The sequence below is a fragment of the Plenodomus lingam genome, assembly GCF_022343315.1.
Source record: "Plenodomus lingam strain CAN1 chromosome Unknown contig_3, whole genome shotgun sequence".
In the NCBI taxonomy this organism is placed as follows: Eukaryota; Fungi; Ascomycota; class Dothideomycetes; order Pleosporales; family Leptosphaeriaceae; genus Plenodomus; species Plenodomus lingam.
This window is the reverse complement of record NW_027093944.1, coordinates 1,304,543-1,318,618: the sequence shown is the minus strand read 5'-3', so window position 1 is coordinate 1,318,618 and position 14,076 is coordinate 1,304,543. Positions and strand designations below refer to the sequence as shown.

Genomic DNA, 14,076 nt, shown 5'->3' with positions numbered 1-14,076 from the left:
CCATGGAGTTGCATCATCTCACCGGGTACTTTGTGTACATTTTGTTCGTTGCGACGCTCGGTCCGCTCCTGTTTGGCTTCCATTTGGTACGTTTGAGCCAGCCATTGCCCATACAACAACAAAGCCTAATGCCTTTCAGTCGGAACTCAACGCGCCCGAAGACGTGATTCGCTGCAAGAAGAAGTCGATAACAGCTACCACCGCCAGCCCAAACCTCCCGCAATGCATACCCATGACCCCGACGGAATGGGGCGTGGTCGGCTCCATGTACACACTTGGAGGCTTGATAGGAGCCCTATCCGCTGGACCGCTGGCAGGCAGATTCGGGCGGCTGAGGGCAATGCAAATCACGACGCTCTTCTTCGCCATCGGCCCCGTCTTTGAGGCCCTGAGCCCCAGCATCGCCGTCATGGCTTTTGGCAGGCTGCTGTCGGGTGTAGGCGCTGGGGCGTCGGTGGTGATTGTACCTCTCTACATTTCAGAAATCGCGCCACCAGCAGACAAGGGCTTCTTTGGCGCCTTTACGCAAATCATGTGCAACGTTGGCATCCTCACCACACAGTTGCTCGGCTACTTCCTGAGCCACGACTCGTACTGGAGGATCATACTGGCGATTGGAGGTCTGATTGGGCTTGCACAGGCAGCGGGTCTCTTCCTATCCGTCGAGAGTCCAAAATACCTTGCCGAGCAGGGTAAGATCTCGCTGGCGAAGAAGACGCTGCGCAAGTTGAGAGGCGAAGAGGCCAACGTGGAAGACGAGATGAGTGGCTGGGGAGCCGTCGGGTCTAGTGAGATCAGTGGTAAGGATGGACGAGTCTTTGGATGTGGTGCACGCTAACAAGACTACAGACGAAGAGCAGACGCTCTTGCACAACCAAGACGGCGCGATGGGCATCCCAACCAAGGCCAGCAAGGAACAGACGCTCAGCATCATGCAAGTATTCAAGCACACGGACTACCAGAAGGCGGCGATTGCTGTCATCATGGTCATGGTGGCGCAACAGTTTAGCGGAATCAACAGCATCGTCATGTACGGAGTCTCCCTGCTGGCCGGGCTACTCGAGTCCAACTCTGCCCTGCTCAACTTGGCTGTTTCGGCCCTCAACATTGTGGTGACTGCAGGATGCGCACCGCTGGCAGACAAGCTGGGGCGCAAGACGTGTCTGCTGGTTTCTCTTGCAGGCATGGGAACGAGCTCGGTCCTGCTTGCGATTGGCATTATGCAGTCGATCCCAGTGCTCTCGGCGGTGGCCGTCTTGTCGTTTGTGTCGAGTTTTGCGGTCGGTCTGGGGCCGGTACCGTTTATCCTCGCCAGTGAACTGGTGGGGCCCGATGCGGTGGACGCGACGCAGAGCATTGCGCTGGGTGCCAACTGGATTGCCACATTCATGGTAGCGCAGTTCTTCCCGTTGGCGAGCGCAAAGCTGCACGGCAAGGTCTACTTGATCTTTGCAGCGCTCTCAGCCTCGTTTGCTGCCTTTATCGCATGGTATGTGCCCGAGACCAAGGGCAAGAGGAATGCAGACGAGGTTTGGGGGCGAGAGCGCAGAGTGGATTGATGTGGAGAGTTGAAGGCCGGATGTAGAGTACTCTACCAGTGCCTACTCTGGTGAAGGTGGGATGGGAAACGAATTCTCAGGACGCAAAGTATATTTCCACCCATGACCGTGGCAACACCGTGTCAGTGCAGTGTCATTACATAGTCTACTCTACCGTGTGTTGTCGTGGGTGTCCAAGGCCAACAGAGTGAGAAGTGTTCGGTCCAGAGGGGGCCGGCTGTGATGCTGACTAAGGGCTTGTGGAAGGAAGGGGGGGGGGGTGGGGGGCCACTGCCGAGGCATCGGACTGGACTGCTTACATAATGCAAATATACGGTAAGACTGTGTATGAACCCGTGGTTACAGATAAAGTACCAACTAATGTCAGCCAGTAGCCAGGCCCTCTCGATGTAGAGTAGCAGTACTCTAGTACTACACTACTCTAGCCTGCCACCCTCTTACTTCCCGGTCTGTGTATTCAATGCTCTAGAGTACATCACACATAACATACCATGGCCGAAAGCGGGGGCCGCCCGTTCCGCAGTTCTAGTTGGAGTTCATGGATGCCGCATCCGGCCTCGGGAACTGCCTGGCCTGGCGCCTCCCCCGGGAGACAAAAGACGGCCGAGTCAAACGAGAAGCGGAAGGACGACTAGAGTATGGTACGACAACCCACACAATCACACACACGGCACAAGTCACGGACAATTTGATGACTGATGACTGACGACTGTCCACTTGTCGGCTCGGACCCCTTTCTCCCTCCACTTTGCCATCACGATGCGCATCGCTTGACCTTGCCAACATCAATTGGCTGATTTCTTCTTTTTTCCTCTTCTCTTTTCTTGTTGCTGCCGTCTCTCCCCTCGCCTACCACTCCCGATACCCAATCCCGATCTCTCTCCTACCCAGTCCAGTGTCATGCCTTCTTCCCAACTCCCCGCACACGCATCCCCCGCCCTCCGGCCTCTCCATTCACCCCAGCCTCGGCCTTCAAGTCGCGATGGCTATGTACTCGAGGCATCCCCATCATCGTCATCCACGACGTCGCCACAGACACGTGCGCACGACCATCGTGATTCTTTGCACCCCACCACCCAACTTGCCCACGCCGTCCCATCCATCATCTCGCCCGCCTTCACCCCTCCGGCCACTCCGGCTGGCGTCTCCACACCCTCGCATCCCCGCCCACCACGATCCGTACCTGTCGATACCTCGCTCCTCCAAGACGATGCTCCACGGCCTGAGCTGCTGGCCAAACTGCCACATGTCGAATGCGAGGTGCGCGCCCGCATCCCGACCACCACCGGCCATGAAATGTGGCTGCACGTCTACCGCAACAGCGTAGACACCAAAGAACACCTTGCCATTGTCTTTGGTGCCAACATCCGCTCGCGGTCACTGGACGCCGAAAGACCGGGGGAGACGGAACTCGATCGCATGACGCGGGGCGCCTATGTTGGTCGCTTGTATCCCGGCCGGACGAGCTCGCGGGTCGAGCAGCTCAAGCGTTCAGAGGGCCTTCCTACCAAGCGGACGTCGGACGACCAGGTCGAGCGCGAGACGACGAAAAGGGTCAATGGCTTGCCCTCCCCGTCCTCGGCGCCGTCGAGCGAAAATGGTAATGTACAGCCGATTGCCTCGAGCGATCTGCCTCTGGTCAGAATACATTCCGAATGCTACACCGGCGAGACCGTCTGGTCGGCGCGCTGCGACTGCGGCGAGCAACTCGACGAAGCCGCCCGCTTGATGGCAGACCCGCACCTGTCCCCGTCCGGCGGCGCCATCATTTATTTGCGCCAAGAAGGCCGAGGAATTGGCCTAGGCGAAAAACTCAAAGCCTACAATTTGCAAGACTTGGGAAATGACACGTATGAAGCGAACATCCTGCTCAGACACCCTGCGGATGCGAGGAGCTATGGGCTCGCCACCGCCATGCTCATGGACCTGGGGCTAGATGGTGACAGGGGCATCAGGCTGTTGACCAATAACCCGGACAAGGTGCATGCCGTCGAGGGCCCCAATCGGGAGGTTGTCGTCAGGGAGCGGGTGGCCATGATTCCGATTGCATGGAAGACGGGCGGCGAGAAGGGAATCAAGAGTGAGGAGGTGGAAAAGTACCTGAGTACAAAGGTGAGTGGTCAGAAACCTCATATGAACGCATTTACAAAGGAGGGCACAGTTGACTAACGAGAACCAACAGATTGAGAAGTTTAAACACATGCTGGATCAGCAGTAGAGAAAACTTTTTGTCTTACACGATGGGATAGGAAAGGAGGTTAGATATAGATTCAATTTAGAGGCTGCAGAGGCTTCGTGTCAGTACTATGAGAGAGGAGAGGTTGAGTATTTGCAGTGACGTTGGTAGCAGGATGCTGTGATAGACATCACGTTGGGTCGTAGTCAAAGTATAGTGAATGGCGCGAATACCAAGGCGGACAGTTGTCGACGCGCCAACACGTGATATGCAGTGGATCGCTGACCTCAGGGCGACAGCCCGGCATGTCGCACTAAAAAGATCAGCAATCCATCCATCATCCAAAACGTCTGCCCTTGTTCCACCCCATCTGCCGTTGCTGTTCATCCAGAATTGTTTCTGTCCAGTCATCATCATCATGTCGGCTCTTATCGTTGCGCTTTCAGATTTTGTCTAGGTTGACGGTGATGGACAGCTTGAATCATTTAAACTCTGCGATATCTTTGCATACGCTACCATGGCAATGGAACGGGAAGAAAACCCCTTTCTTCGGCCATCACAGGATGGCCCGAGTATCATGACCGCTGCTTCCAGAAGTAGGTAGGCAATGGACCCTGACAGCACGCCCGGAATATCAAAGTCTGACATGGGGCGAGGGCATCAGGCAGTTCAGCAAGTAGCGTACCGCTCGTCTCCTCGCAGGCTCCGCTTCGGCCACGGCGAAGTTTATACTCGATTACCATCATGGTTACCTCGGTGTACTCGACTTTGTGTTCGGCCCTGTTCTTCATCGTTGCTTTGGTTCAACCAAAGTACGGTCGCATCGTCTCCAAAGACGGACGCTTTTCGCCATCCTCGGCTGCCCTGTTGACGCAATTCATAGCGAAGACAATCGAGTTGTCTTTTGTCATGGTCTTTTTGGTCTTTATTGGACAGGTTCTGTCTAGGCGAGCGAGTCAGCAAAAGGGCATCAACTTGGCGAGTATTGCAATGCGCTCGTGGATTCTGTAAGTTGAGCCCCGTTCATGACAGGTGGGAATGTTGCATCAGACTAAGTGATGGTAGTCAGCCAGGGACATTGGTCACACAGTGGCAGAGTGTTCGATTTGCTGGGTGGAGCATGCTGGGCGTGCTCTCTCTTGTGACGGCTGTACTGTCGCTGCTCTATACGACTGCTGCGGGTGCCCTGGGTAAGTCTTTTTGCGAAGATTCTACTTGCAGCCTATCCAAGTACTAAATGATCATCAGTGCAGCCGCAGCTACGGCTCGCGCCGTGGAAATTCCAAACCCTAGCCGGCCAAGTAGAGTCCGGCTTCTCCAACACGCTCAAGGCTAGAGAAAAGTGTCTCAGTGCGTGGCCAGATGTTGGAGATGCTGCTTTCGGAGGGAGTACGTGTCTGGCAGTGGAGTGGTCCTCACTTTGCAGTCGGAATTTCGCTCGTTATCTGTCCAAGTGGGATGATGAGACTGCGCAAAGGAAGCCGCCATGGATGTCTGATCAATTGGGAGAACGTCTACCGGTGTTTGCTGCGCTCGACGACAATATCCCTGTCACGACGACGTGGATAGACCGAGTTGATATGAAGGCCGAGTCGGACAAGGCTGGCAGAATAGGTATGTAGTCCTGCGCAGAAACATTGTCTTGCAGCACAACCCAGGTGGAGTTCTCTCATCGTCATACCAATGCTTCCTTGCCACCTCTAATTCCAAATAGTCAACAACATCACCATAGCTGTCCCGCATAGAGGTGTTCCAGCGGCAGCCCGACATCCACAGAACAATTTACTCCAGCCGGAGGTGAGTAACTCACGGCCACTTTATCAATGTCCTTGACACTGTTTCCAGGATCTCCAAGGTGGTGGCGGTTCCTACACCGTACGCGCCTCAGTCGCGAGCTTCGCCCTCAATGTACTCTGCGTCAACGCCAAACGCGAGGAACTCGAGCCAATCGTGTACGAGACGTGGCCGAACGCGGTGAAGATGGAGAATACTTCCATGGCGGTCAATTACTGGCCCATCCAAGCATTTCCAGACGGCACGAATGCCAACAACATGACCGTTCTCGATGGCGTGTTCGGCTGGCGCAACGAAGACGAAGAAAATACGCAAGCGAGGCCAGGTAACAGTTGCCCGTTTTTTCTTCCAGTATTATACAACATCCCCGCTAACGCATCCTGCAGTGTTTCTAAAGTTTCCAAAAGATGCAAATACCGTCAGTCTACCACGACACCCACCTCCCTTCCATCTTGCTCACCAGACCACTAGCTTGCAAACCACACCTCCACTGGCCCTCGCCCAGCAGCCTATCTCCTCGGCAAAGCACCAGATGCTACCACAAACGACTACTTCCTCTGCTCGATGAAAACCAGCATCACAACAACATGCACTACCCGCTACAACGCCTCCTCCCAGGGCCAAAGCCTAGAAGCCCTCTGCGAAAACGACGGCAAATGGCACGACGACGATGCGCCCACCGCATCGGCATCTCAAGGCGATAGAGTGGCGCTGAGCGGCTGGCTAGACATGGCCTTTGACCTGCTCAACTCCATCAGCCTCAACAACGGCGTCTTTGACGGCGACGCAAGCACGGCTAGGATACTGACGCAATTGCAACTCCGCGAGCCGGTGCTGAATCAGACTCTGCCTAGTCCTGCCGAGGCGTTGGCGTCCATTATGATGTGTACCGTGCTTGATCTCACGCAGAATTTTCCGTTTACAGTGGCCCAGGTAGGTTGATTCATCATTTTCTTCATGTTTGAACACATGCCCATGATGCCACTGGCATCCAAAATCCCCCACAATCGAAATGCCTGCACTCGTCCAACGCCAACCAGAAAGCCCAGACTCCAAACTCGTCCTCCACACCCAACACAGCCCAACTAGAATACTTCAACGCCTGGGTCCGCGTAGCACAATACATGTCCGGCGGCGAAAAACCCTACCAAAAGGTCCGTACAGGCAAAATCTTTTCCCAACTTTTCCCCCCAAAATAATAAAAATACACCAAAGCAAACAATATCTAACGCCGCCGACCCCCAGGCCTTCCTCCCCGTCCTATCCCTAACCCTCGTCCTAAATATCTTCATCCTCCTCTACCTCGCCTTCGTCCTCCGCATCCGCCTCGTCACCGATCTCTGCGAGCCCCTTGTCCTCTTCATCGTCGGATACCGTTCTCCGCCCGGTTCGCTGTTCGGGCAAGATGCGCTGCAGGGGCCCGGGAGGGCGGACTGGGCGCGCGCGTGGAGGGTTGGGCGGGAGGGGGGGCAGACGGGGGTGGTGGGTGTTGATGGGGTGGGTGGTGGTGGTGGTGGTGATGGTGATGGGTTTGGGGAGAGTGGAGGGGTTAGGATGAGGGCGGTTGGGGAGGATAGGGGGGTGGGTGGTTGAGAGAGGGTTTAGGAGGGGTGGGGGGGTGTATGCGGTGGGTGTTGGGGAGATGGCTGTGAGGAATTGTGAAGTAAATATCTCGCATGAAATGTAAAATGAGCATGAAGTGTGAACTGATGGTTTGGGATTACATGCATCTTCTGATGTGATGCGGCTAGACACGAATCACTTGGATGGTAGTCTAGTCTACTCACTTGTACACGGGCTCCTCCCAGTACCATGTGTATCAATCATCTCCGATATCGCTCACCACTGCGAGAATCAAAACCACCAAAAGCCATCGAGACATCACCTTTCAAAAGCACTGGTAGAATCATCGTCCTCGTGCAATAGTATTCTTTTGATTTAGACCAGTCACAGCAGGCTGATGTTGAATGTCACGTACGGAAAGCTGTCGAGTTGTCACCCGCCTCCTAGGCTGAGAGTGCCTTAAGATGGCATGCTTCCATTGCGTGATGGCAGTGTCTGCAAATGCGAGTCCGTATACCTGCGCATGCCCTGCAAACTCCATCAACCTACGTGTGGCCATTTCCTCGCGCATGCAAGTGCCCTCGCATTCAAGCGTCAGCAGAGGCATATGAAGTCGTTGGTTTTACCTCCAGAATCCTTCTTCGCTAGTCCAGAAGTTTGGTCGTGGCTATTGCGTAAAACCAATACTCTGGTATTCGTGCTCGGTGCCATGTTCGCATCGAATTTCATCGGCTGTTGAAATGAGTGCTATTATGCACCCGGCAAGTCACCATTCTTCCCCGATTACGTCAGCGCCTTCCTTTGCGCTATGAGCTGTTCTGCTCCAATCCATAACGCGCTCATAGTCAAGCAAGTGGGTACACGAGCCACCGCGTTCCCCAGTACGCCCCTCCTTAAATTCCCTCTCTTCACTTGTTGTAACCTCGCCGGCTTGTTCGAGCACAGTAAAGAGCATCGATTTTGACAAGACAGCGGACGCATACGCGGTAGTGGCTCTAGATAGGTCGTCGTCTCCTGGCCAAAAAGATCCGTCCATTTGTGTTCCTTGTCTAGCTTTCAAGACGGTGAGGGATCGAATTCCATCGTATCCAAGCCCCAAATCTCAATGTGATTGACACTCTCTCGGCTTACAAGCTCCACTTTACGGACGGGGCCTGACCTTCTTGCTAGCATACCGTTCTCTAGGCAGTCGGGCGTGTCATCCTTGGCCTTGGGCGGGAAATAAACACCTCCTAGCTTGTATATATGATTGTCCCCTATGCCGAGGTACTTTAGATTCTTGTATTCTGGCCGCCAAAACTCAGTAGCGATGGCGAACATGTGCATGTCGGAATCCAAGTTATCGATCTTGTCGGCGGCATCCGCATCCTGGGGGAGGAGAAGACGGAGGGCCCAGAGTTTGGGTACCATGGCTATGGCTTGTCGCATCGACTCCAGAGGAGGTGCCAGAAAACAGAATCCAAGCTGTTCCAGATTTGGACAGGATTGACAGAGCTTGTAAAAGGTATCGAAGGACAGCTGCCAGCGATCTGACAGAAGAAGATGACGGATGGAGCTATGATTTTTTTGGATGGCCGCCAGATACTCACTCGCTGTATTCCGAGATTGGTGCTCGCTGACGGTAGGTGTTCCGTTTGCGCTAGCAACACCCGGTGTGGCCGTTGACGGCGTTGTTGGTGTGCCTGCAGCGGTATTGGGTTTCGATGAAATGCCTCTGCCTCGCTTCTTGGCAACAAGGTAGAGTCGGTCGAGGCCTTGAAACCGGCCCAGAATGGTTGCGCCTTCTTTGTCCGTGTTGTCTGTCCGTAATATCTTCAAGTTCACAGGTACGGAGGGTTTGTGAGCTACTTGCCAGGGCTGGTCGGTGAAGACGGTCATGGGATCCGAGGAGTCCATGGAATTGATGATGGTGGCCTCTGTCTGGACTGTATAGTCTATGACCTTGTACACGCCTTCACCGTGGAAACGTGTATAGAGATTGTATATTGCCAGGCGCTTGATGGGCACAGCATACCGCGCAGCGAGACAGCGGCCAAAGATGGCCAGCAGATTGACCGACTCCTCGCCACTTTCCCGCATACGCGGACTCCAGTGTAGCTTCAGCTGCTCGAGTTTCTTGGAGCCCAGGAGTATCATGGATATGTCATCAGGGTAGCACAATGGGTCGATGTCGTACATGACCATTGACTTGAGATTTGGTATGGGCGGTATGACGGTCGTGGGCCGAGGTGTGCGGCAGTTTTGACATCGCAAAACCAAAGATGTGAGCGTGGTTCTACCGACGAGACCCTGGTAGACGGTATACAGGGGCGGGGTATTGAGCTCCCAGCTAAGTGTACGTGTCAGCCATTATACTGGGGGAAGAAGTGCCAGCCAGCCAGACGTACGAGAAAGTGGTGATGTTCTTCATCTTGTCTAGCACGGCGCGCATGGTTATCTGCAGTACCATGCTGTTGTCGGGAACGCGGCCCTGCTTGTAGTCGCCCATGTCGTGCTCTCGCCAGTCGCCTATGACCCGAAATTTTTGCACATAGTCAGTAAAGGTGCGCGATACCAGCGTGTTCAGGCCCATGGCGAAGGGACTGCCACCACCATAGCCTTCTGGCCTTCCATCGATGTATCGGATTTCCGCGTGAGAGTGAAGCGTGACATTTTCGTAGAGGCGCGGGAGGGTCATGTAGTAGAAGAGGCGTGAAGTACGGGTGACGCGCGCGAGATCGCCAACATCGTCAAGCTAAAGAAGAACATGTCGGCAATTGTCGGCTGAAGAGAGTGTGTGAAGAGTGGGTGTAGTTGTCGTCTTGTAGTCATTGGTCTTTGGTCTCTGGTCTCTGGTCTGGGGGAGTGAGGGTGAAGGTGAAGGTGCAATCGTCGAGGGATGTGGGGGAAAGTGAAAAGAGTGGAAAGGTGCAATGGTTCTCGTGTTTGTTGACTGAGTGCGGGGAAAGGGAAGGGGGAAGGGGGGGAAGGAGCCATTGTCGAAGCGGGGAAGGGGCAAGCATATCGAATTCGAAGAGGGAAGGCGCAATCATTTCGAGGAAGGAAGGTGCAGGCATCGTCGACGAAAGATTATGAAAGAAGGGAAGAAAATACGTAGGATGCGCAACCATGACCAACACCAATGCCAAGACTGTGCGACTTACATAGGTCAGAATCAACTGGATAAGATGCAGGGGCAGTTCCTTTGCATCTGCCGTATTCGGGGCCGACCGTGCTGGCGACGTGAACCAGGCATGGATGGGATGCGTGATGGGATTCTGAGGTCCAACTCGCGACGGTGCAGGCGTGCACATCGCGTCCACGGCGGGTGGCGGGCGGCTGCCGTTGAGAGATTCTGGCATGGGGGCCGGGGCGGACCAGAAGAAAAGGCAAAGGGGAGGCAAAAGGGAAATGGGAAAATGTTTATCGGTCAGTGTGACGGGCAAAAGAGCGCACGTCGCATGGCTATGGCGCTGGAGCTTGGGGAGAAAAAGGCAGCAGCAGCACAGCAAGCAGAGTGGAGCAAAGGCAAAAGAGTCAAAGAGACGTGTGTAGGTAGGAGTTGTTACAATGCAAAGTGCAAGTGTACCAAACACCGTGGCAAAGACATGATTAAGGTATGCTGCTGCAAGCACCACATGCGATGTGCAATGAGCTAGGTTATCCTGCGCAGCCGCAGCCGCAGCCGCACGTCGCCGCCACCTGCTCCTCCTCCTCCTCCTCCTCCTCCTGGCTTCTTCCTCCTTTCACTCTTCGCTCGTGGCGCAAGTTGCGCACTGTCTGACGCTTGGACGCTGACGGCTCCTCAAGGGTCGGGGACTTACAGTCGCTTGCCCTACCACCCTTGCCCCCAGCCCCCATCCTGCCGCCTGGGTCCGCCGAACTGGTCCGACAAACATGTGCGATCGATTCCAAAAGAAGAAGACGATTAAGAAAATGGTATCTTTGCTGAGCTGGCACATGGGGCCTCGCAGCCGACCGTCATGGTTCATCTGCAATTACCTATCCACTGCTCAGACTTCAGTGCTGGTGATGATCAAACGTTCGAGAGTCTGTCTCCCTAGCCATGAGGTCAGCTAGCTACCACAATCCCTTCCCCCATACCACCTACCTACCTATACAATGCATGATCGAATCTGTCTTGTCGGGTGGTGCCGAACATAAGCACCAGCATGCAGCCCCCCCTTGTCTGTACAAGGGCTCAAGACACTCACAGTACACATGTCATACAGTAGCTACTGTAGAACATGTCAGACAACAGGCATCGCTAGCAATGCCGATCGCTCTCGAGTAAAGCATTGCCTTATATTGTACCTAGTACATACAGGCTGTCGATACCTAGGTAAGTAAATGTAGAAGCTCCTTGTCACGCACATCTCTTGCACCATGGCACCTTTCTCTTACTCATGGGAGAAGAAGAACAAAGGGAAAGCCAAGAGAAAAGAAATTTCCCATCCATCTCGTCGTCTCGATTCAGTATGGCCGTATCGCCGGTCCAAAAACTAAGTTGAGCAACTTGTACTAGCCTCGGACCACTGACTACAGTCCATCATATCCGACATGGTGGTGCTGGGTAGCAAGCAGTTCACCGAGCTCGAAACCAAGGCCGTCTTTTCCCAAACACAGTCCCAGGATAGTGAAAGGGAATCTCGACAATTTCTTCAAACACCCCCATTTCTGGCAGCACTGTGCCTCCATCTCCCACCTCCTCAATCCGTGCCAGTCTTTCCTCTGGCACCGCCACGATGACACCACATTCCCAGTTCCTAATATTGAGCTTTCCTAGACCGCCACTCTTGCCCACTTTCTGGCCTCCCCAGGCCGACTCGGACAGGTTCGCAGAGCCAACGTATACCCAAGCCAGTGGCCCTCCATCCTCTTTGCACCCGCGCGCAAAGAGAAGCTTGTTATGCGATAGCATCCCTCGACGTGTCGAGTCATAATCGCGCATACATTCCCTCGGAAACGTGGGTGCATGATAGTCGAGCGATCGGAGCGATATTATACCACCACAATCTGGTCCTCCCATGCTCCTCTCCACAGTCTCCCTGGTGGGAAAGTAGATGCGGAAGTATTCGCGAACCCCTGCTGGCTGCGTGTTTGCGTCAAAGTCTTTTCCCCGTGCAGCCATATGCAGCTGTTGCAGGAGGTTGTCATTTACAGCACCGATCGAGGAGGCTGCATAGTCGATTTCCAGATTATTCACGTTTCCAAGATTTAAGCCACGCACGGCTGCTGCAAGGCCCGGCAGACCTGTTGGATGAGCAGTCGTCGGGTCATGGCTACCGCCACTATCGTTATTAGACAAGTCCAACTTCGCGGCGCGCTGCACATCATGTTCAACTTACATGGAGTGCACAAATGCAAGGTGAGCAGTCTCTGAGAAGTCGAAATTCAACACCCCATCAATGACTTTGCGCGGTAATTCCTGCTGCTCCAAAAAGTAGATGAGCTCTTTTCCAAACTTTGTAAGCTTGGCGTGATCTGCGGAAACGCCATCTGCGAGTCGAGGAAGATCAATTAGAAACACAGAGTTCTCCATGACTCCTGGCTGCCAATCATTCGCAACCCCCCAATCAATGCAAGTCATATTAGCAGTAGGTACAGCAAACCGTAGCTTTTTCTTGCCGAAGAGCAGGAGGAATTTGCTATGCATGCTCTGGATCATACCATGCATGGGCGGAAAGTGGAGTGTGAGATTCGGGACGCCGGTGTCCTTCATTTCTTGTAACCACCTCTTCTGGACATCTTTGCCCTTGGCATTCATCACCCATATCTGCTTGACCTTGATAGGATCTAGTTTCTTGTGCAACCAATCTGCGTCCCACATGAAAGAACTAATGACGGCCATGTGAATGCTGGGTGTTTGTAACAGCTCGTCAATGCTGATGTCGTTTGTTCGTGGATATGCGTGTGCAAAAGTACGTTTGATGGCCCCTCTGGGATACTGCAGTACGACCGATGGTGATGACTGAGCAGCGATTTTGTTCTTCTGCTTTTCTGTTCCATCGGACGCGGGTGTCAAACGTTTGACAGGCTGTTCAGGAGATGAAATGTGTTTGCGCTTCTTTTGCCTTGCGAGACGCTCCTCCTCCATTGCTTTGCGGTCCATCCCACCGAGACCTCTGGAGAAAGCATCAGAATTCGATAGGGATGCCCCCACAGCAGTGGAGGCTTCATCACTTTGCTCAACCTGTGTCGTCACACGGTTTGATATGCCCACGGGAGACTTCGGGCCGACCTGCTGTTCGCTCTCTTGAAGCGAGAGCGCAATTGCTTGTGCAAGATCTTCTTCATCTTCTTCCCCTGTCGAGTGGTGGCCCAATGACATGGCCAACGCTCGCTTCAAGTCTGCTTCCTCATCGGACTCGGACATGTTGGGTCTGGGGGCATGTGTAGATTTAGTGATGTGAGGCGGCTCTGAGCGAGCCAGCAAAAGCAAAGAGCGCGACGTGAACCTGGAGCGGTGACACGCGCGGGCCATCGCGAAAGCACGTGCTCGGAGCTTGGCGGGAAAGCACGAGCACCCGGACATCCTGACCAGACCCGCGAGGCCCAGGCTTGGTGCTTTCATTCTCTTTGCTGTCCAAGCCTCTCAAGCTTACCTATCGCACCGGCGGTACTGGTACATATTTTAGAAGTAGGTTCGACTCTGCATAAACCAAAATGCCCCGTCCAGCTCTCACACACCTACTTACAGTACTAGGTAGGTAGCGGTACGGTAGTTGGTCCGTTGCCGGATGCTTCCGGGGCAGAACTGTTCCACCGAAAACTCCACCGTCAGGACTGCTTGCTCCGCATACGCAGAGTATCCTGTTTCTATCGTGCCACTAGTCCTCGTCAAAGTCAGTACACGACGTCATGTCTCTGCATCTTCTCTACTTGCCAAGGCCAGGCAGAAGCCATGAAGTATGGAGGTTGTCGGATGTATGATCAGAACACGTTTCACCCCAGTCTGACGGTGGATGACACACGGTCGAGCGTCGTAAGCACCGCGACACGTGT

At 54.1% G+C, this 14,076-nt stretch overlaps 5 protein-coding genes across 5 annotated transcripts; 3 read left to right on the top strand and 2 right to left on the bottom strand.

Annotated features, from left to right (window-relative positions):
• Positions 1-2: 2 nt before the first annotated feature.
• IAQ61_007818 (uncharacterized protein) lies at positions 3-1,559 on the top strand (the record flags this gene model as incomplete). The annotated part of the gene is made up of 3 exons (XM_003841984.1): positions 3-86; positions 140-800; positions 850-1,559. The coding sequence occupies 3 exons, from the start codon at positions 3-5 to the stop codon at positions 1,557-1,559; spliced, it is 1,455 nt and encodes a 484-aa protein (XP_003842032.1).
• Positions 1,560-2,459: 900 nt separating this feature from the next.
• Positions 2,460-3,777, top strand: IAQ61_007817 (uncharacterized protein; the record flags this gene model as incomplete). The annotated part of the gene is made up of 2 exons (XM_003841985.2): positions 2,460-3,671; positions 3,742-3,777. 2 exons carry the CDS (start codon positions 2,460-2,462, stop codon positions 3,775-3,777), a joined length of 1,248 nt encoding a protein of 415 aa, XP_003842033.2.
• A 475-nt stretch (positions 3,778-4,252) lies between these two features.
• IAQ61_007816 (uncharacterized protein) lies at positions 4,253-7,539 on the top strand (the record flags this gene model as incomplete). Its single annotated transcript, XM_066097748.1, has 11 exons — positions 4,253-4,331; positions 4,400-4,742; positions 4,801-4,925; positions 4,984-5,349; positions 5,450-5,532; positions 5,581-5,854; positions 5,916-5,947; positions 6,001-6,462; positions 6,570-6,683; positions 6,775-6,916; positions 7,472-7,539. 11 exons carry the CDS (start codon positions 4,253-4,255, stop codon positions 7,537-7,539), a joined length of 2,088 nt encoding a protein of 695 aa, XP_065952245.1.
• Positions 7,540-8,148: 609 nt separating this feature from the next.
• Positions 8,149-10,433, bottom strand: IAQ61_007815 (uncharacterized protein; the record flags this gene model as incomplete). Its single annotated transcript, XM_066097747.1, has 3 exons — positions 8,149-9,421; positions 9,480-9,826; positions 10,236-10,433. The coding sequence occupies 3 exons, from the start codon at positions 10,431-10,433 to the stop codon at positions 8,149-8,151; spliced, it is 1,818 nt and encodes a 605-aa protein (XP_065952244.1).
• Positions 10,434-10,740: 307 nt separating this feature from the next.
• Positions 10,741-13,645, bottom strand: IAQ61_007814 (uncharacterized protein; the record flags this gene model as incomplete). The annotated part of the gene is made up of 3 exons (XM_003841990.2): positions 10,741-11,131; positions 11,187-12,362; positions 12,420-13,645. 2 exons carry the CDS (start codon positions 13,643-13,645, stop codon positions 11,657-11,659), a joined length of 1,932 nt encoding a protein of 643 aa, XP_003842038.2. The 3' UTR covers positions 10,741-11,131; positions 11,187-11,656.
• Between the last annotated feature and the right edge of the window lie 431 nt (positions 13,646-14,076).